The sequence below is a fragment of the Lycium barbarum genome, chromosome 1 (assembly GCF_019175385.1).
Source record: "Lycium barbarum isolate Lr01 chromosome 1, ASM1917538v2, whole genome shotgun sequence".
Taxonomy (NCBI): domain Eukaryota; kingdom Viridiplantae; phylum Streptophyta; class Magnoliopsida; order Solanales; family Solanaceae; genus Lycium; species Lycium barbarum.
Window position 1 is genome coordinate 171,754,666 of NC_083337.1, and position 21,375 is coordinate 171,776,040.

The window sequence follows — 21,375 nt, forward strand, 5'->3', positions numbered from 1 at the left end:
CTTTTGAAGAAAAGCAATAATATGGGGTCCATGTTTTTTGCTATACAATAATTTCATTTGCTCGCACTAATGGGTTGATACGCATGTAGCAATGAATCCACCATTATTGACTTAATGGGGTTATGATTTTTTAATATGGGGTGCACGTTTTTTTTTTTAATATGGGATCCACTTTTTTTTTTTGATATTGCTTGATTTTTTTAATATGGGGTCCATCTTTTTTTTTATGAGTTTGGAGATGGTGGGGTTCACTTTTTTTTAATATTGCTTGATGTTTTTAGTATGGGGTCCACCTTATAATTTTTTTTTTTTTAAGGTGACCGACAATGATGCATGGGTAAATGCTTCTATACAGTAGTAAAGTAAAATAAACAAGAAAGGGTCAAAATTATCACTCAACTCTTAAGAAATAAAATAAAATAGTTTATACATTCTAATCCATTTGATTTTCGTCTAAAAACTTCTCATCCTTAGCCAACTTGCAAATATTTCTTGCAGAACTACTTCACTACAATAACTAATAAGGATTACAACAATTACTATACCAATATTAATTGTTCTAAATTAAAACTATACTGATAAGTTACCTCAATCAATAAAAATACTTTCACTTCATCATCTAAAATTTGTTATTTTTTTAATACTATCTCGTCTATTTTTATTCTATCTCATCTTTAAAAATTAGCCTTATCTACATTAACACAAGCTCCACTTAAAAGAAAAAGACATGCATACATTGCGGAAATGTATTTAGCACTCCCTCAGTTTCAATTTATGTGAACTTATTATTTTTTGGGAGTCTACGAGGTGGTTCTTTGATCACGTTTTCCTTGCATTTTTTCTAATTTATTTGAATTATAAATTCTCGTGACTTGCAGTACTTTTTATGTAGTTTCTAAATATAGATTTGACTTTTACAAATTTGAAAAATCTATGTCAAAATTTACAGTCGAAGTTATAAAGTTTGACTCTCGTACTCCTAAAACGTTCACATAAATTGAAACGGAAGGAATATATTTTTTGCTCCAAGATGAAAGGGAAATGCAGAGTATAATTCCATTAGAAGACAAAACTTCTACCACGTTCTTCTTTCTTGAGATACTTAAGTGCTTCATCACACACCTTAGATGTACCCGCATAATTAATATCTGGTACTGCAAAACCATCATGAACATGCTAAACGAATCAATCCATAATACTGCAAAATTAAGTATAAGCTTCAGATCAAAGAAAAGCAAGTAACGTTCAAGTCATTTCACTCAACCTCCTTTCTTACCTCATTCCTCTTCTTCAAAAGCTCATAGTCAAAGAGCAGTGACGAAATAGGGTAAACTTCTATTGTTGTCTTAGGCAAATAGAGTAAGAGATTTACAACACAGAATTTGAAATTTTTCACACTTATTGTCATGGGCTGACACCTTCTTACCGTCAACGACACACTACAAGCCATCCTAATGATTGTCCCAGGATTCTTGACAAGACCCTGTGTCTATGGCGAAGTGTGCCTCGGGGCTGTTGGATGTCATGGCATCAGAATTGCTAGCATGCTCACTGTGGCGCATTTCATATATTTGGTCATGTTTGCGCACACCTGGGGCTGGCTACGGACATGTTAGTCCCCGACTTGGCACTGAGCAAGCGTGTGCAATCCAATCCTTAAGCTTGACACTTGGCTTGTGCCTGTGCACATGGCTTGTGCTTTGCCTGAGTAGGAGAACTCTCAAGTCCTTGTCCTTTATTATGTGTGTCTTTCATAATATGCCCACGGTTGTCTAATGGCATCGCCAAACATAGTCCTCACGACATACTTCCATTCCCGCATGGTGTAGCATTTGACTGCACCACACGAGGCTCTTAAGGGTGAAATCCTTAACTGCTTAATCGGCACGAAGGTCTTTATCATACCCAAAGATAGCCCGCAGGGCATAATCGGTCCATACGTCAAGCTTTCGGCACTAATTATGCGCCCAATGCTAGCCCAGAGGCAGAGCGCCGCCAAAGAGTTTCCTGACTCGTATGGGTACCTCGGACATCCCTAACAGATGCCTATGCAAGCCCTTGAGGTTCCCTCTCAAGGTTGTTGATGTGGCGTGATTTTACGCCACAAATCGATGCTTTTCTGCTATAAGTTTTACTTGTTTTTAAGCAAGTGCATGCGATTTTAGGTGGTTTTTAGTGTTTTTCAGGAGAAGGAACAGATTTGGCATGACAGCAGTTGAAGATGCAAAACCAGGTCGTAAACTCAGTTTACGGTCCGTAAAGTACAATACGGGTCGTATTCCATGGGCGTATTAAAGGATACCAGAAACAGAAAGGCAAGTTGAGAAGATGGTGATTTACGAGCTCAGTTTACGGACCGTATTTCAGTTTACGATCCGTATTCCAACACGTATTTAACCATTAGAGCAATTGGCAGAAAGTCTGAATTGTGGAAGTTAAAAGACGACCAAGCAGTTTACGGGCCGTAAACCACTTTACGGTCCGTATTTCAAAAGACGAAATTTGCTGACAACTGAAGGACGACTGGGTCGTAAACTGATATACGGTCCGTATTTCAATTTACGGACCGTATTTCGTAACAATGGGACTAAAGTGCAAATCTGTAACTTTTGTATTTCCAAAACCTATAAATAGTCATTGTAGGGTTTTTAATAGACATCAGTTCTTATATTTTTCTCTCTTGACTTAGAACATTAAATACTCTCTAGTTTTTGAAGATTCAAACATCAATTCAAGTATTATCAATTCATCTTTCATTCCAAAGTAAGCAATTATGAATTCTTCAATTTCTTATTTCTTGTTCTTTGTCATGAGTAGCTAAATTCCCTTACTAGGGTTGTGAACCCAATGATGGGTGTTTTGTGATTGGGTTTGTGATTGATATACAAATAATGGATTATTAGGGTTTAGTTATTCTTCATTCTTCATTCATAATTAATGGTTGCAAACATTGATTAAAGCCATAAACCCTGAGTTATTTGGGAAAATAATTAGGGTTGGTAAGAATAACTAACAGGAACTCAAAGCTTTAAACTTTGTTTAATAAATTCACTTAGGAATAAAAAGAATTTACTTGGCATGATTAATCGTTCTTCATAAGTCACTTTCTTATATTTGGGAAAATCATAGAAAGACATAATCTTTATTTATTGGGAAATAGTAGAGATTCACATAGAGATTAAGTGCATTCATATAATGATCCATTACAAGTATATCAAGATCAATACCCATGATCGTACACTCTATCTAACGGGGACACAACCTTAGTTTCTTTTACCATAAATTCCTACCAAAGCAATAGATAGCAATTAGTTATAGAAAAACCAACTTTTACCAAAATCATCGGATTAAGACATTAGACCTAGAACTTTGCATCCTACGACTTTAGTAACCTTTTCACACCATATTCCCTGTGGGATTCGACCCCAACCTTGTTGGGTTACTATATTTGACAACGTCCGCGTTATACCATTAATAGGTGTAATTTGAGCGTATCAGTTGTTCACTTGGTATGGCTTGATGACAGGACGCACTGGGGAGGCTGGCTGAGCATGCAACACCTGTAACCCCTTTATGTATGCTTTAACGAAATGGGAAAAAGGCCAGATTTACCCCTGTACTTTGGGGAATGGTTCATATTTACCCCTAGCAACTTTAAATTCCTACGTCGATCATACATTCGGAAAGAAATTTCTACTTAGATCATACATTCGGAAAGAAATTTCATACATAAATTACTTAAAAAGGAAACACGAAGACCTAATATATCACTATGATCTCCGGCTTTATATTAATAAAGAAGACTATGCGGTTCTCAACTTCACGGATCTTAAAACACAACACATTTCCTTTCCTCAATCCGTTAGCATCGATAAAGTGTTTCCAGCCTTAACAAAGGCGTGTATATGCACCAATTTTGTATTTCATATAGTATGCATGATGGTCATAAAGAACAACAGCTTCTTTGTCAGAGTTTAGAAGAAATTCCAAAATGTTACTAGGAAGGATCTGCAAAAATACATGTTATTACTAAATCTAAAAAAAAACAATTGAAAATAAAAAATAAATTAGATGATGAAATTAACACTTACGAAATCATCATTTTCAACATATGATCTCGTCAACTTTTTCTCAAAGCATGCGAGCATATTATACGGAAGGCGCATGTTAGAGATAGAATGAAGGCTGCCTAGAATGAATATGACTATATTAGTGTGAGTGAAATAGGTATAATGAATATGCCTATATGGTTTGTGAGTGAAAGAGATAGAATGAATCTGCCAATTTATAATGTCTTATGCATTTAGTGTCCCCTAACTAGTCACTCCCAAAATCCATTCAAAGTGTTGACCACCATTCAATTACCAACTAATTACTCCCAACTACCATTCAAATTGTTGACCACCTCTAATCTATAACTAATCCATTCAAAGTGTTGACTACCATTCAATACCATTTTGTGCATACAATGCACATTTTTTGCAGAAACTGCAAATTTTGTGCACAAGATGCACATTTTGGACCTATAAACTGCACATTTTGGACCTAGAAACTGCAAAAAAATTAAAGCTGGAGAAACTACATTCATCATACATTAACCATAACAGTAGAACAAACTATCAATACATACCAACCATAACAATCAAACAAGATGTCAATCCATAACAGTCAAACTACATTAAATAGGGAAAGATAGGATGCCACATTATAACCCCAAAAACAAACCAAGACCTAGTCATAACATGGCATCCAACTTTTACAACCACCAAAATAAGTCTTAAAACCCCATAACAACCACAACCAAAATATTAAGTGTACTGTCTAGGCAGTAATAACAACACAAACCAAAAAAAAAAAAAAACATTCAACTTCAATTACACTTGCTGCTTGTCTTTACCCCTCATTGCTTGCAACTTGGCCAATCTTTATTGGTTTAACTGATGTCTAATTATGGCAGTGTTTCCTTCCCATTTCAGCTTTGGTGAGGTACTCATATTTGAGGGCACACTCACACACTTGCATCACCAACAAATCCAATCTGCCTGGTTGCAGCTGGTGTACTTTGCAATTGCCTCAACTGGAATTTAGTCCTTTCCTCTGAAAACCTTTTTGACCTTATAGCAATGTTTTCATCAGCCTCAGAGTCTGGATACTCAATGGGCTGTGAACTACACTGTCTTTTTGTTGTAGCATATGAAGTTTTGGTCTATGAACTGGACTGCCTGAGAACTGGTTCTGCTTTGAAAAAGTTTGGTTGTGAACTGCACTGCCCCAGTTTTGTACCAGCTGGGGTCTGTTCATCAACTACACTTCTTTCCTTTAGAATGCTGTATATTATAGAAGAGTATATTGATTAAGAATGAAACTGAAAATAGAACAATAAAGAACAATAAACAGTTTGTTACCTTGTCACATCCTCTAGTATTATGTCCAGGATGTCATAAACCTCCCTTTTCTGGTTTGAGACCAATATCCTTGCCTACTAACAACTTCATTCTTTTCTCTTGTCCTCTTAACCTTTGGCCTTCCAGACATTCTTACTATATTTGGTGGCTCTATGTACTGTGAGGGGTGAATTCTCCATAATTTCTCTCCTCTAACTGGTTGTAACCTATGAGAATAAGTGAATATGATATGCTCCTTTGGACAAATACCAGTGCACATAATCTAGAGGGTCAAGCTTCTTGTACAGCAGGGCACAAACTGCATGAGGACATGGGATTCCACAAAGGTCCCATGTCCTGCAAGTGCATTTTCTTAACCCTATATTCACAATGTGTCTGTCACCACCTTCAGCCACCTCAAACCCATTGTCTGCACCTCCATTGACATGACATTTTTGTGCGATTCTCATGAACTGGTTATACAGAAGAATGGTCTTTCGACTGTAGTTCATACCCCAACCAGTAGCAGCAGCTTCATTGTCATTCAACATGTTCATCACCTTGAAGGGAAAAAAAGAGTTAAGTATACACAGAAAGTAAAAGAACTAAGGAAAAACAAAAGAAAAGATTTCATTACCTTAAGTCTAATTTCCTCAAGCATCTTTATGATTCGCTTGTGTCTAACTTCCAGTATCCAACCATTGAAGCATTCCGTCAGGTTATTGTCCACTGACTGGTTCTTGCAAATAGTATCAAAGAATGCCCTACTCCATTTTTCTGGTGGATATTTCAAAAGATCATCAATGACAACCTTACCATCATCATCCACTAGCTTCATACTATCTAGCTGATCTGGGTAATCCTCTTCATATGAACTCCAAGCAGCCCACCAAAGATACTTCTTGTACACCCAAACCCATATTTCTTTGTCCAATTTGCTTCTATGTGCTTAACACAAAACCTGTAGTACGCCTCAGGTAGAACTTTCTGGATTGCATCAATTAACCCTTAGAGATCATAACAGCAAAAATAGGAATTTACACATAATGACAAAAAAAAGACAAATGAAATAATTAAGAAGCTTGTAAAGTAGGCATAAGCTTGTAAAGTAGGCATACCTTCTGCATAACTGATATAAGAGTGATTCCACCACCCATTCCAAGGTCCAAAGACATTTGTAGCTGAATTAAGAACCAATTCCAGGACATTTTTATTTCTTTGTCCACAACTGCCCAAGCTAATGGATAAAAGTGGTGTGCAGAGTCCTGAGCAACTGCCACTAAAAGCTGACCTTTACACTTTCCTTTAAAAAAAAAGTCCCATCTAAGCCTATAAAAGGTCTCAACCCACTCTTAAACCCTCTCTTCATTGCATCAAAACAAATATACATCCTTAAAAACCTTCTTTTTCCTTCAGCAAGAGCATCATTTAATAAGTTAATTATGACATCACTTCCAGGATTACTCAATTTCAGTTCATTGGCATAAGCCACAAGCTTGTTGTATTCATCATTAAAACTGCCATCAAGCTTCTCCAAAATCATTCTCTTGGCCCTCTTACACTTTAAGTCACTAACATTAAAGGCAGTTTTCAAGCTTGCCTCATATCTTTAATCTTAATCTTTGGATTATCTTGTAACCCTCTCTTAAAGTATGCAACTATTGTATTAGAATCAACTTTATGATTCTCAAACGCAGTCTGACAATTGTGCTTAGTAACTAAGGTTTTGAAAGTAAACCCACCCCCTAAATTATCCTTAGATATATGGCATACAAAAGGACAGTCCCCTTTACATATATACCTAAGCCTAACAGTGTCACTTTTAAGTTGTTCTAACACATAGCCATTTGCAAGAGCATACATGTTGATTACTTTCCTAGCTTCAGGGATGTTTTTGAATGTCATGGATTCATCCAACTCTATATAGTCTGTCAACTTTTCATTAACATCCCCCTTCTTTTGTTTAAAAAGTGACTCTAACCTATCAGAATCTGGAGATTCCATTCCATCAAAATCACTACCTTCTAAAGCATATTCAGAGGCAGCTTTAAGTTCAGAGGTATCATCATAATCATCTAGGATCAACTCATTATGCTGGGTTACACTAGGTACAACATTACCTAATTCAGACTCTTGTACAACAAAAATATTGATAACATTATAATGTAGGCTAATAAAATCAACAAAGTTCTAATCCCATTATCCTCTTCTACTTCATAGTATCTACCAGAAGGAGCTTTCACTATGAGTTGTTGCACCCCAATATACCCAAGGTTAGAATTATATTCAGTCATTGAATCAGATAAACAAAGCAAGTCAAAGTCATATTGTTTCTTACTGTGAACAAGATAGTCTATGTAATGTACTTGTGGCTCTAATACCCACTGTCCACCATAATGAAACTTCAAATGCACATTAACCATTGTTGTAAACTGTAAAACAAAAGACAAAAATACATGTGACTAATTAAAAAAGATAAACAATTATACATAAAGCAACAAAAAATATTGAACACTGGGACTATAGTGAATGCATAAAGAAACCATAATATTATAAACTTAGAAGGCCATAAGTGTACAGAAGGGCACTAGATAAGTAAAAAAAATTAGCAAGAAGACAAACTTTGACAAGTAGGTACTAAACTATGTGAATAAAGAAAAAAAATCTGAACTAACAAACAAACACTTAGAACTAATAAAACAGTAAACATGATATTAACAAATCCATTAAGGTACATCAGGGGACAAGTGGAATAAAAAATAAGATAGTACAGAAAAGTAAAGTATAAGCATACAAGAAACAAAAAAGTTAGAAAGTACCAATGCTTAAAATAATTTTCATCATTTAGCAATAAAGAAACCACAAGCATAACATGGAAACTAGCAAGTCAACTAAAAGACTAAAAAAAAGGCACAAATACTTCAGATTTTATTCAAATCAATAATAAAAAATCAAACTTTAACATGTGCTAGACTACAAAAAGCAAAGGACAATAAAGTTATAGGGGATCAGGGAATATTTACCCTCAATAAACAAACATTGACACTTTCCACCATCAAAAGTAATATTCCATCATCAATAAACAAAGCAAGAATTGACACTTTTCAGCACACACAACTTTTCAGAGGAAGTAGCTCTGGTGGGATTCTCTTTCACTTTCTAGCCGCCGCCGCCATAGTGTTTTTTCTGGTGGGATCGTTTGGGTGTTTTAGGGCGTCTGATGGTGTATTTGGTATATTTAGGGTGAATTTGGGGTGGGTCGGGTCAAAATAATTGGGGCGGGCAGAATCCATGTGGCATGCTGACTGGCTGCTCAGGTGGCTTCATTAAATGATGTGGCAAGCCACCATTGGGCAGCCGTTAGGGGTAGGGGCAAGGGAGTATACTATACTAACAGTGGGGGTACGTGTAATAACTTAAAGTTTCTAGGGGTAAATATGAACCTCCCCAAAGTTCAGGGGTAAATTTGGCCCTTTTCCCTAAAGCAATAAACTCGGATGCCCCCAAATGACATGTTTTGGCCAGAGAATCATATAGGGATTAAAAAAAGTAAACTCGCAAACATTAGCTAAAATATTTACAAATCTCACACAGAGAATTTGTACATCAATCTGTAAACATTCATTCTGTTGGAGTAGCCGCAAAGCTTTTTAGTTGGCACAACTAAATACGTATTCACTTTCCTATACCCGATTAGCAGTTGTGTGAGTTGCTTTTGATAATAATTTACTATTATAATTCGTATTACTGAACTGTTGCTTTTACTTGGGAAGTTGGCCAAATATTAAGACTCATCCTCTGTGTTACCTTGTTTCTTGCTTAGCTATCGTTAAACATTATCCATGATTATTAACCAAAATTATTTTATGGGCTAATATATTGACGTAGAGCTCCTTATTAATTGAACGGCTTTTAGCATTTTTCATGGCTAAAAAACATATCTCTTTCTCACGGTTAGGGTCATAGTTCAGTAATTTGAATCATAACTTGTCTACGCTAAACGTTAGACCCGTAAAACAGGGCAAAGCTTTCCTCCAAATTCTTGCACGACCACACAGTTTAGCCGATAGCATAAACAAATTGTGAATAACAAGGACACTAACAGATCCAAAAGCCATTAGCTAAGTCAAGCCTATAGGTGAATGATCTCGGAATTGAGCCAAACTTGGTAAGCATATTCAACAAAATCCTAGGAATGGGGCTTTCATCCGAACTCTCAATATTCCAACTATTGCTCGAGAACGTGAGGCACTGACACTTGTAGCCCGCACGCGGCCGTCGCCCATAGGCTAGACCCTTAATCACCCCAAGTCCTTGATGAGATCCTTTGGCACTCTTTGGACATGCAAACGGTATTTCAAGATGGTCGTTGCCTCCCGCTTTTCCCTTCTGCTTGATGCTCCTTACGATGACTGTTACGGGCTGCCTTCATTGTGCCTCGGCGCCCGCAATCTTGCGCGCCCGAGCGGGCCAAACGAGTGTCAGCCGCACAGGCAGTGTCAGTCGCACAGGCAGTGCCAGCCCACAGGCAGTGTCAGTCGCACAGGCAGTGCCAGCCCACAGGCAGTGTCAGCCGTGCGGGCGACGTGCACCAACATGGGTGCTGTTACGTCCCGTATATTTATACATTGGGACAACCCGGATTAACTATGATAATTTAAGGCCAAGACCATTCCGGGATTTGAAGTCGGGACTTTTGGCCTTTGATTTTATTTTGAGAGATAAGTTGTGCATGAAAATTGTTGACATTAAACACTTAGGAAAATTTAGGACCAAAAGTGATATAATTGGAATTGAAAAAAAATCTTGTGCAAAAAGGCCTTGTATATAAAGAAAGAAGTCCCGATATAATTTAGGCCTTAACAAGTATGACGACGGTGGTTGAGAATAATATTTGTTTAGATATAAAGAGGCTATGGACTAGGATTATACCACATGATTATGATAATGAGTATGTGAAGTGTGTTAAAAATGATTATTATTTAAGTGAACTGAGATCAAAAAATTAATTATGTGTGTGATTGACCAAATGTTAGAATTGTAGGGGAAGTAAAACAATTAATTGGGTTTATTGAATAATCATTAATGTGGACATACTCCACATGTTCGGTTCACAAATGGACAACAATATGTCCACACTCAAGGACACGTAAGGTTGTAGACAAGATGAATATTAAGGGGATTCCATATGTTTGGCACGTGTAAAGGCAATTAGCCATTTTACTTGTCTCACTGTATAATGCTATCTAAAGGCATATTTTTGCAACAAACAGTCATTTCCTCTTAGCTACATCAACGAGCAGTTCATGATAGTAGCAACATAATTATTATTTTTAGGAAGCAAATTCTACTATTTCTCAGGAACAATATCCGAGTTTCGTTCACCGCTTTGATATCGTTGTTTTTATTTTATCGCGTTATTAAATTTGGGCTTTCTTCGAAGGAAAGTAAAGCGGAAGAAGATCATTTCTTGGCATATAAGGTAAGATTTATTCTCCCCTAAGTATATTTAAATTCATCCCGGTATAGCTAAATTGTTAGATGGGAACTACGAAATTAATTGCGGGAAATCGGATAAATGGTTTTTATGTAATTATGAAAATGGAATTGTTAAGATGCAAATTGTGGTTGTAGTTGATGAAATTGGAAGATGAAAAGTGTGTTGTGAATTTTGTGTCGAAGGTTGGAGGTTTCGGGTGAATTATAGTTTTGGTGGGATTTTTTTTGTGTATTTTGTAGAATGGTACAAAATGCTTTTGAATTGCACTTGAATGGTCTTGAATTGGTAGTGAATATGCAAGTGCCGATATCGACTTGAAAATTCGTAATTGAAATGAGTGTTGATGAATTATGTTGAAAGGAAGGTTACTAATGTTAGAATGTGTTTTGAATTGATTATTGATGTTATTGGTATGGTTGTTGATATTGTTGGTATGGTTGTTGATGTTTTGGCCGAGTTAAATTCTCGGATTTATTGTTGATGATATAGCCGAGTGGAATTCTCGGGGATGGTAGCATTTACAGGGGAAATGCTGCCGAATTTTCTGTAGAATTTAATGGTTAGTTGGGAAGAATGGCTTAAGTGCCCTTAGCTGATGTTTGGTATTCGTTGGCATATTTGTAGACCTTGGGGAGCCTGAGGCGTAGATTGGATATTTACTTAAGATTGGCCATCTTGGAGTGCGTACGAGGTATGTAAGGCAACCTTCTTTCTTTTGGCATGCCTTAGTTTGTATAGGCTAAATTATAAGCCTTAAGGAAATTCTAAATTCGAAATCCGAGCATGTTATGATCCGTATATGTTCCTTGGCACTCTTATGTATGATTTGATGAAATATGAACCTTTATGTATTTGAAATAATCGCTTTCCGAACTTTGCGCAAAAAGGTTTCACTTTAAAGAACTTCGAAATTTCCGAATGTCATATCTTTCACATAAGTGCTCGGATTGCTCCAATATATTTTAATAAAAGTTTGCATTACGTATAACGAGTATGTTTTCCATAAGCGGGCCCGACTTGGGTAAATTTCCGTCCGTGGGTCCCGCGGCTTCCATTTATGAAATTCGGGAGCGTTTGAAAGAATTTGTTAAGATTATTATTTCGATTTTCAAATATGATCATTTTGCTTATGTTTGAATTTATGATATTGATTTTATGCATATGACTACTCACGACTCTATTCGTGCGTTCTGTTATATCTTTCGCCGGTTCCCGGGCCGGTTCTGTTGTCGTGCGCACTTTGATATACTCCGGTGTTATGCTGTGTTTATGGTTCACCGAGCTACTCGCAAAAGAGGGTCGGGTTCCACATATATTTGGTGTTATGCTGTGTATGGCGTTATGCTGTGTTGTGATGTGTGACGGGGATTCGGAGATTTGAAACTTTCTGGTGTTATGCTGTGTTGTGGCGCCATCGACAGGCGGGCGACCACATTTTCCTGTGCCCTATGCATAATTTATACTTTGGAAATAAACATTTTGATATTTTTTTTATATGTATTACTTTCTATATATCTAATTCGATTATTGTTCAGATTTATTTTTGTACCTTCTGCTTTGCATACTCAGTACATATTTCGTACTGACCCCCTTCTCCGGGGGCTGCGTTTCATGCCCGCAGGTACAGACGCACAGCCTGGTGATCCACCTGTTTAGGACACCCTTTCTGCTATTCGGAGTGCTCCTCTCTTTCCGGAGCTTATACTTTTGGTATATATATTTATTAGTGCATTTGTATATATTCGTTCATGGGTACGGCGGGACCCTGTCCCGTCATATGATTCTGTCGGTCTGTTTAGAGGTCTGTGGACATGTTTGCGGGTTAGGGTCTTTCTGTATGGATGTATGTACATGTCGTTTGGGCGATCCCATACGCCGAGGCGGCCGGTCCGCATATGTTGTTTGGGCGATCCTATACGCCGAGGCGGCCGGTCCGCATATGTTTATATATTGCTTGGTTAGCCCTGTGTGGCTTTTGTTGGTATTTTCTGCGTGCAGGGTATATTGGATAGTCCGTAAAACAAAGGAAACTCTGCCGAAATTTTTCTGGAAATTACCTAAATTTGAAATAAAGCCTTGTCGGCTTCCACCATATACTAGAATGAGTTAATAGAATTTGAGATAATATTTGATAGATGGGTTCGGGTGCCCAGATCGGGCACTAGTCCCGGCCTACGGGGTTGGGTCGTGACAAAGTGGTATCAGAGCGGTTTGTCCTCGGAGTGTCCACAGATCGTGTCTAGTAGAGTCTTGTTTATCGGTGTGTTGTGCACCACATCTATAAACAGGAGGCTACAAGACATTTAGGATGTTGTCTTTTCTTCTGATCTTAGATCGTGCGATAGAACTGTGCTATTAGGATGATTCTGTTTTGATCTGTTGTTGTTTTTCTTTCAGTGATGCCTCCGAAAAAGGCGACGGCCGCCCAGAAGAAAAAGGGCGTAGTAGGAGAGACCAGCCGGGCTCAGAATGGTACTCGGACCCTTGCTCAGATGATGCGTGATATTACGTCCCGGCCAGCCGACTCTGCTACGTCTTCATCGTCAGAGGAGTCTGGAGCAGCTTCACCATTAGCTCCAGGGGCTTCAGCTCCCGCGCCTCCAGCTCCTCAGCCAGGGGCGGAGGACAGGACACTGAGAGAGGCTGTGCAGTTATTGACCACTCTGGTAGCGGGACAGGCTCGCAGACGCGGGCGGAGAGATGATGATGATGACGATAGGCGTGACAGCCTGAGGGTTCGAGAGTTTCTATTATGTGGCCCTCCAGAGTTTTACGGGTCTAAGCCCGACGAGGACCCCCATGACTTTATTCGGGGGATGCGGCGCTCACTAGATTTGGTCAGGGCTTCAGAGACTGAGTCTGTTGAGTTGGCTTCGCATAGACTACGGGATGTCGCTGCTCACTGGTATGAGTCCTGGGAGCTATCTAGGGGTGAGGGTGCTTCCCCAGCTACTTGGGACGAGTTCGTGGCTGCTTTTACCCGCCACTTTTTGCCCCCAGAGTTACGGCTGGCGCGGGTTGACCGATTTTTACATCTGCAGCAGAGGGGTCGGAGTGTTCGTGAGTATAATATGGAGTTTGATTCTCTGGCCCGGTACGCACCTACCATAGTAGCAGATATGGCCGATCGGATGCACAGATACGTGATGGGGTTAGACCGCTACTTGATTGATGGCTGTATGGCGGTGGCATTGCAGACAGACATGGATATTTCCCGACTACAGGCTTATGCTCTGGGTATGGAGGACCGACATAGAGCTGATTATTCCAGCAGAGATCGGGACAGGAGGCCGCCCAAGAGGGCCAGGTCCGCTGGGTATTCTGGGGAGCCTCAAGGCGGGCAGCCTCAACAGTATGTTAGACAGTCTTCTCAGCCAGCGCAGAGTGCGCCCCCGCAGTCTACCGGAGAGGGATTTGATAGTGCCAGATACTCAGGAGCAGGCCAGAGCTTCAGGGCTCCAGGTTCACAGGTGAGCCGAGGTTCCAGCCAGGCGAGGCCACCTATGCCTCGGTGTTCGTATTGTGGGAGATCTCATCCAGGAGAGTGCTACCGAGCTACGGGAGCCTGTTTTTCTTGCGGCCGTCAGGGCCATATGATGCGTGATTGTCCAATGGCAAGTGGTTCTGGTAGTACAGTTCAGCCGACGGGATCAGCCGCGGGTTCATCTTCTACTCCCTCAGCCATGCGCCCTGCGGGACGAGGTATGCCGGTACAGGCGGGTCGCGGTCGAGGCCGTGGCGGTGCTTCAGGTTCTAGCGGTCCCTCGAACCGCATATATGCGTTGGCCAGCCGACAGGACCAGGAGGCGCCACCAGGTGTGGTTACAGGTGATTTGAATTTTTAAATTCGTTACATTGTTTGGTAAGAAATTGATATATGCTATTCAAAAAGAAACTCCCCCGAATTTGAGTAATATCCGTAACATTAAATCGAACATTCGAGGACGAATGTTCTTAAGGGGGGGAGGATGTTACGTCCCGTATTTTTATACATTGGGACAACCCGGATTAACTATGATAATTTAAGGCCAAGACCATTCCGGGATTTGAAGTCGGGACTTTTGGCCTTTGATTTTATTTTGAGAGATAAGTTGTGCATGAAAATTGTTGACATTAAACACTTAGGAAAATTTAGGACCAAAAGTGATATAATTGGAATTGAAAAAAAATCTTGTGCAAAAAGGCCTTGTATATAAAGAAAGAAGTCCCGATATAATTTAGGCCTTAACAAGTATGACGACGGTGGTTGAGAATAATATTTGTTTAGATATAAAGAGGCTATGGACTAGGATTATACCACATGATTATGATAATGAGTATGTGAAGTGTGTTAAAAATGATTATTATTTAAGTGAACTGAGATCAAAAAATTAATTATGTGTGTGATTGACCAAATGTTAGAATTGTAGGGGAAGTAAAACAATTAATTGGGTTTATTGAATAATCATTAATGTGGACATACTCCACATGTTCGGTTCACAAATGGACAACAATATGTCCACACTCAAGGACACGTAAGGTTGTAGACAAGATGAATATTAAGGGGATTCCATATGTTTGGCACGTGTAAAGGCAATTAGCCATTTTACTTGTCTCACTGTATAATGCTATCTAAAGGCATATTTTTGCAACAAACAGTCATTTCCTCTTAGCTACATCAACGAGCAGTTCATGATAGTAGCAACATAATTATTATTTTTAGGAAGCAAATTCTACTATTTCTCAGGAACAATATCCGAGTTTCGTTCACCGCTTTGATATCGTTGTTTTTATTTTATCGCGTTATTAAATTTGGGCTTTCTTCGAAGGAAAGTAAAGCGGAAGAAGATCATTTCTTGGCATATAAGGTAAGATTTATTCTCCCCTAAGTATATTTAAATTCATCCCGGTATAGCTAAATTGTTAGATGGGAACTACGAAATTAATTGCGGGAAATCGGATAAATGGTTTTTATGTAATTATGAAAATGGAATTGTTAAGATGCAAATTGTGGTTGTAGTTGATGAAATTGGAAGATGAAAAGTGTGTTGTGAATTTTGTGTCGAAGGTTGGAGGTTTCGGGTGAATTATAGTTTTGGTGGGATTTTTTTTGTGTATTTTGTAGAATGGTACAAAATGCTTTTGAATTGCACTTGAATGGTCTTGAATTGGTAGTGAATATGCAAGTGCCGATATCGACTTGAAAATTCGTAATTGAAATGAGTGTTGATGAATTATGTTGAAAGGAAGGTTACTAATGTTAGAATGTGTTTTGAATTGATTATTGATGTTATTGGTATGGTTGTTGATATTGTTGGTATGGTTGTTGATGTTTTGGCCGAGTTAAATTCTCGGATTTATTGTTGATGATATAGCCGAGTGGAATTCTCGGGGATGGTAGCATTTACAGGGGAAATGCTGCCGAATTTTCTGTAGAATTTAATGGTTAGTTGGGAAGAATGGCTTAAGTGCCCTTAGCTGATGTTTGGTATTCGTTGGCATATTTGTAGACCTTGGGGAGCCTGAGGCGTAGATTGGATATTTACTTAAGATTGGCCATCTTGGAGTGCGTACGAGGTATGTAAGGCAACCTTCTTTCTTTTGGCATGCCTTAGTTTGTATAGGCTAAATTATAAGCCTTAAGGAAATTCTAAATTCGAAATCCGAGCATGTTATGATCCGTATATGTTCCTTGGCACTCTTATGTATGATTTGATGAAATATGAACCTTTATGTATTTGAAATAATCGCTTTCCGAACTTTGCGCAAAAAGGTTTCACTTTAAAGAACTTCGAAATTTCCGAATGTCATATCTTTCACATAAGTGCTCGGATTGCTCCAATATATTTTAATAAAAGTTTGCATTACGTATAACGAGTATGTTTTCCATAAGCGGGCCCGACTTGGGTAAATTTCCGTCCGTGGGTCCCGCGGCTTCCCTTTATGAAATTCGGGAGCGTTTGAAAGAATTTGTTAAGATTATTATTTCGATTTTCAAATATGATCATTTTGCTTATGTTTGAATTTATGATATTTATTTTATGCATATGACTACTCACGACTCTATTCGTGCGTTCTGTTATATCTTTCGCCGGTTCCCGGGCCGGTTCTGTTGTCGTGCGCACTTTGATATACACCGGTGTTATGCTGTGTTTATGGTTCACCGAGCTACTCGCAAAAGAGGGTCGAGTTCCACATATATTTGGTGTTATGCTGTGTATGGCGTTATGCTGTGTTGTGATGTGTGACGGGGATTCGGAGATTTGAAACTTTCTGGTGTTATGCTGTGTTGTGGCGCCATCGACAGGCGGGCGACCACATTTTCCTGTGCCCTATGCATAATTTATACTTTGGAAATAAACATTTTGATATTTTTTTTATATGTATTACTTTCTATATATCTAATTCGATTATTGTTCAGATTTATTTCTGTACCTTCTGCTTTGCATACTCAGTACATATTTCGTACTGACCCCCTTCTCCGGGGGCTGCGTTTCATGCCCGCAGGTACAGACGCACAGCCTGGTGATCCACCTGTTTAGGACACCCTTTCTGCTATTCGGAGTGCTCCTCTCTTTCCGGAGCTTATACTTTTGGTATATATATTTATTAGTGCATTTGTATATATTCGTTCATGGGTACGGCGGGACCCTGTCCCGTCATATGATTCTGTCGGTCTGTTTAGAGGTCTGTGGACATGTTTGCGGGTTAGGGTCTTTCTGTATGGATGTATGTACATGTCGTTTGGGCGATCCCATACGCCGAGGCGGCCGGTCCGCATATGTTGTTTGGGCGATCCTATACGCCGAGGCGGCCGGTCCGCATATGTTTATATATTGCTTGGTTAGCCCTGTGTGGCTTTTGTTGGTATTTTCTGCGTGCAGGGTATATTGGATAGTCCGTAAAACAAAGGAAACTCTGCCGAAATTTTTCTGGAAATTACCTAAATTTGAAATAAAGCCTTGTCGGCTTCCGCCATATACTAGAATGAGTTAATAGAATTTGAGATAATATTTGATAGATGGGTTCGGGTGCCCAGATCGGGCACTAGTCACGGCTTACGGGGTTGGGTCGTGACAGGTGCCGAAGGACGAGAGTCCACAATCATCATAGATAAGCTTCATTGCATATCCTAGGAGCAGCAAGGAAGTGTAGCAAGGATCTGAGATGAGCCCACGGGTCGTCGACGCACGAGCGACCCCGTGCGAGCCTGAGTGTCAGTCCCGAGCATTTCTGAACCATGGATGGAATCTTGGGATTTCGGGTGAACACACCCTTCCTAGGATGTTATTGAATGTGCTTACCAAGTTTGGCGTCATTTGAACATCATTTACCTAAGGGCTTGACTTAGCCAAGGAGCAGTGTCAGTGTCAAAGCTCCCTAAGGCCATATCTCGTTCCACGAGCATGGGGATGAGATGAAACTTCATGGAGGAGTGAAGGAAGTCAAGAGAAAGAGTTAGGAACAGACGACGCCTCATTTGGAGTTCGGATCATTGAGAAAGGCCAAGTATGATTCTCGGGCAGAATCATGTCCAGTGCTAAAACTTGGGCTTTTATTTTTAAAGCATATATAAGGGGGGCAGAGGTGTCTCAGCTCAGCCAGCCTCCCTCGTGCGTGCCACCATCAAGCCGCACCAAGTGAGCATCCTTGGGGACTAACCTCAAGGGCCTGCCTAGGCATCCCCAAAGGGTCCTAGGTACCCATACGAGTTACGCAACTCTATGGGCGGCGCTCGGCCACAGGCCAGCGTTGGGCGCCCAACAAGAGCCGGAGGCTTGACATATGGACCGACCATGCCCTGCGGGCTATCCTTGAGAATGAGCAAGCCCTCCGTGCCGATTGAACACTCGAGGCACCTCTCCTAAGAGCCTCGTGTGTTGACTTGTGAGCTTGGCTCAGGTTTAGCCTAGCGAGCAAGGGTCCGTTGGCCTAGACGTGCAGCCGTGGGGCGACGCTGCACCATGCAAGATGGAAGTATGTCGCGAGGGCTACATTTGGCAAAGCCTCATCATAGGCATACTACAAAGTACACACATGACACCGGCCAAGGATTCAGGAGTTGCCCTGCTCAGGCGTCGCACCGCCCAGGTGCACAGGCACCAGACCAGTGTCAAGCCTGAGGATTGGGCTGTGCGCGCACCAGCGCCGCTCAGCACCAGGCGAGGGACTGTCATATCCGTAGCCAACCCCAGGTATGGGTGCAGGCGAAGACCCAACATATGAAACATGCCACAGGGGCATACGAGCAAGGCAAGGCCAAGGCCTTGACATCGACCCAGAAGCACCGCTGAAGCTAAGCCTCCAAAGCCATGGGCACAAGGTCGTGCCAAGTGGCGAAGTTTCCAATATCCCCTACCATTCTATTATCAGTGAGCCTTTTGATGAAAATTCATATAACTAGTAGATATAGGATCATTTCTACAAGAAGTTTCTAGTGTCACAGTTTATGAACATATCATAATCTCTCTCACTATCTGTCTGTGTATACACCCCTCCCGAAAATTGTATCCCTTTACAATTATTCAGTCATCCATTTGGTTGTACCTATTATCAAGTAATAGCGCTAAATGATCAATTGTCAGAACATCTCAATTTCCCGTTGAAGTGGATGTGGTTTCCTCTTAAGTGGGCCACTGTTGGAATCTAAACAAATTTATCTTGAGCGATTGCAACAACAGTGATTGATTTCAGCCAACGAGACAGGTTGATCAAGAAAGGTGTGTAGACAAAATAGCAAGTGATTGTTCAAGTGACTAACCCCTGCAAACAGATAAAGGTCCAGTTATTATGAACTGAAAATAACTAGCTTGCAGTTCTAATGGCAAATAGGTGTAAGGTTTTGGTTGCTGATATGCCACTTGAATTACCTGTCCAAAGATCTGGACGTTTGCTTGAGGATAATACCACAAATTAAACCATCTGAAAATTGTCATCTTGTCAATATTAGTAAAATAAAATGGGGATAATGCAGGGGGGTTGGAGTAATAAAGAGATATCTTACACCATTGCAGGAATCCCAACAAGTGGGCAGGCAAGACTTACGAGACAGGCTAATGCAAAGCCCAGTCTTGTTCTATCCAGCAAAAACCATACGAGTTCTGCTCCTGCAAACAAGACATAGGCTTCGACATTATTTGGTACTCCGGCTTTGTACATTTCAGCGCTCAATTCAGTGAATATCACCACTGCTCTACATTTAATAAAATAGAAAGTTACATAGCCCTAGCGAGTACATGGATCAGGTATTAATGGGCGAGTGTGTGATCATTACATGACACTGTTGGGAATAAAATAGATCCGCAAAAATAATATTCACGGTATTAGTGATAAACGCGGAACACTAACTTATGGTTAAATCAGCAAGAATAAAATGCAGCAATAATGACACCAAAATTTTACGTGGAAACCCTTCTGAATAAGGGAAAAATCACGGCCAAGACGAGCAGCTGATATCACTATAGCAAGGAATTTTACACTGTGTAATAACGAGTACAAATACTCCTAAGACCACTACACCCTCAAAAGAAATAAACACTCTTTTGATTTTCCCACCTCATTACAATATCACTCACACTCTATTTTTCTTCACAGACTATTTTCTTACACAGTCTATGATATACCTCACTTTGCTCTCACTCAGATGTATTGTCTGAGATTTTGGTGTGTATAGCAAATGATTTTGGTGTGTCTTCAAATGATAGAATACTTCCCTATTTATAGGGATGAAATAAACCTATTGATGTCATTAGTGACTCAAGCAAGTACTTGACAATTTGCCAAATACAAGGAATATGTTTTCTTCCTCAAAACAAGGAATATGTTTTCTTCCTCAAAATAAGGGAGATGTTTTTCTTCCTTAAAATGAGGGAGATGTTTTCTTCCTCAAAATAGGGGATGGACCCAACAGACACAAGGGAAGCGACAGTTGTGATCTCTAGGCTACCCTCTGGAGGCTGCTGAGAAGAGAATCTGTGCTCAAGCAGCAGGTGCAGCAGACCCACAGAGCAGTAAAATAAACCAAGCAAATGTGGAGCCTGAAAGAGACTCAATTCAAGCGTCAAGTTCCCCAAATTAAGGCCAGAAAAACCATTGGGAGCTTACCCATATATTTGTGTGAAGAGAAGCAACATCAATTGCCCCATTTTGGTACACCACTAGATTGACAATGTATTCCATCAATAAGAGGGCCCAAGAAGAAGCCTGTCCCAAAGAGCGAGAGTGCCACTAATGGCCAAGCCCCTGCACTCTTTGAAGTATCTATTTCACTCTCCTGCTTTCTGGCTTCTAGTCACGATGGCAGTAACTTCTTCTTCTTCTTCTTCAAGATGGGAAGGGGACAAGGACCCACGATGGGACTACGTTTGGGTCTGTAATACCTGAGGAAACAACGGGGGGAGCCAAAACTCACAAAAATCTCCATTCTTTTCTCTCCTACAGAGCACCTGCTCATTCGAATACACTTTGATTTATTCCACCTGATCCACAGTCCACACTCTCTGGATAATACAT

At 40.0% G+C, this 21,375-nt stretch overlaps 3 protein-coding genes across 13 annotated transcripts; 1 reads left to right on the forward strand and 2 right to left on the reverse strand.

Annotated features, from left to right (window-relative positions):
- Positions 1–4,425: 4,425 nt before the first annotated feature.
- Positions 4,426–9,927, reverse strand: LOC132608824 (uncharacterized). Of its 6 annotated transcripts, XR_009570543.1 has the most exons (5): positions 6,503–9,927; positions 6,201–6,391; positions 6,022–6,117; positions 5,406–5,944; positions 4,426–5,327 (listed from the first exon to the last, which is right to left on the reverse strand). XR_009570543.1 is itself a non-coding variant. In XM_060322584.1 (3 exons), the coding sequence occupies exons 1-2, from the start codon at positions 6,220–6,222 to the stop codon at positions 5,612–5,614; spliced, it is 534 nt and encodes a 177-aa protein (XP_060178567.1). In that variant the 5' UTR covers positions 6,223–6,490; the 3' UTR covers positions 4,427–5,327; positions 5,406–5,611. The 6 variants fall into 6 exon arrangements, 1 of the variants encoding a protein (XP_060178567.1); XR_009570544.1 differs by having other exon boundaries at positions 4,426–5,304; positions 6,022–6,391; XR_009570545.1 differs by having other exon boundaries at positions 4,426–5,293; positions 6,022–6,391; positions 6,503–9,926.
- Positions 9,928–10,044: 117 nt separating this feature from the next.
- On the forward strand, positions 10,045–17,913 carry LOC132608842 (uncharacterized). Of its 6 annotated transcripts, XM_060322617.1 has the most exons (6): positions 10,047–10,866; positions 11,509–11,575; positions 12,506–12,594; positions 13,282–14,712; positions 16,374–16,440; positions 17,371–17,913. In XM_060322617.1, exons 4-5 carry the CDS (start codon positions 13,284–13,286, stop codon positions 16,394–16,396), a joined length of 1,452 nt encoding a protein of 483 aa, XP_060178600.1. In that variant the 5' UTR covers positions 10,047–10,866; positions 11,509–11,575; positions 12,506–12,594; positions 13,282–13,283; the 3' UTR covers positions 16,397–16,440; positions 17,371–17,913. The 6 variants fall into 6 exon arrangements, 4 of the variants coding, with proteins under 4 accessions (XP_060178611.1, XP_060178600.1, XP_060178605.1 ...); XM_060322622.1 differs by lacking the exon at positions 16,374–16,440 and having other exon boundaries at positions 13,282–14,700; XM_060322613.1 differs by lacking the exon at positions 17,371–17,913 and having other exon boundaries at positions 16,374–16,886.
- Positions 17,914–17,953: 40 nt separating this feature from the next.
- LOC132618255 (uncharacterized) lies at positions 17,954–21,375 on the reverse strand. The gene is given in 7 exon segments (XM_060333322.1): positions 17,954–19,626; positions 19,734–19,785; positions 19,868–20,056; positions 20,776–20,900; positions 20,968–21,031; positions 21,033–21,150; positions 21,342–21,375. Coding segments are annotated over 7 exon segments (699 nt in total). The 3' UTR covers positions 17,954–19,509.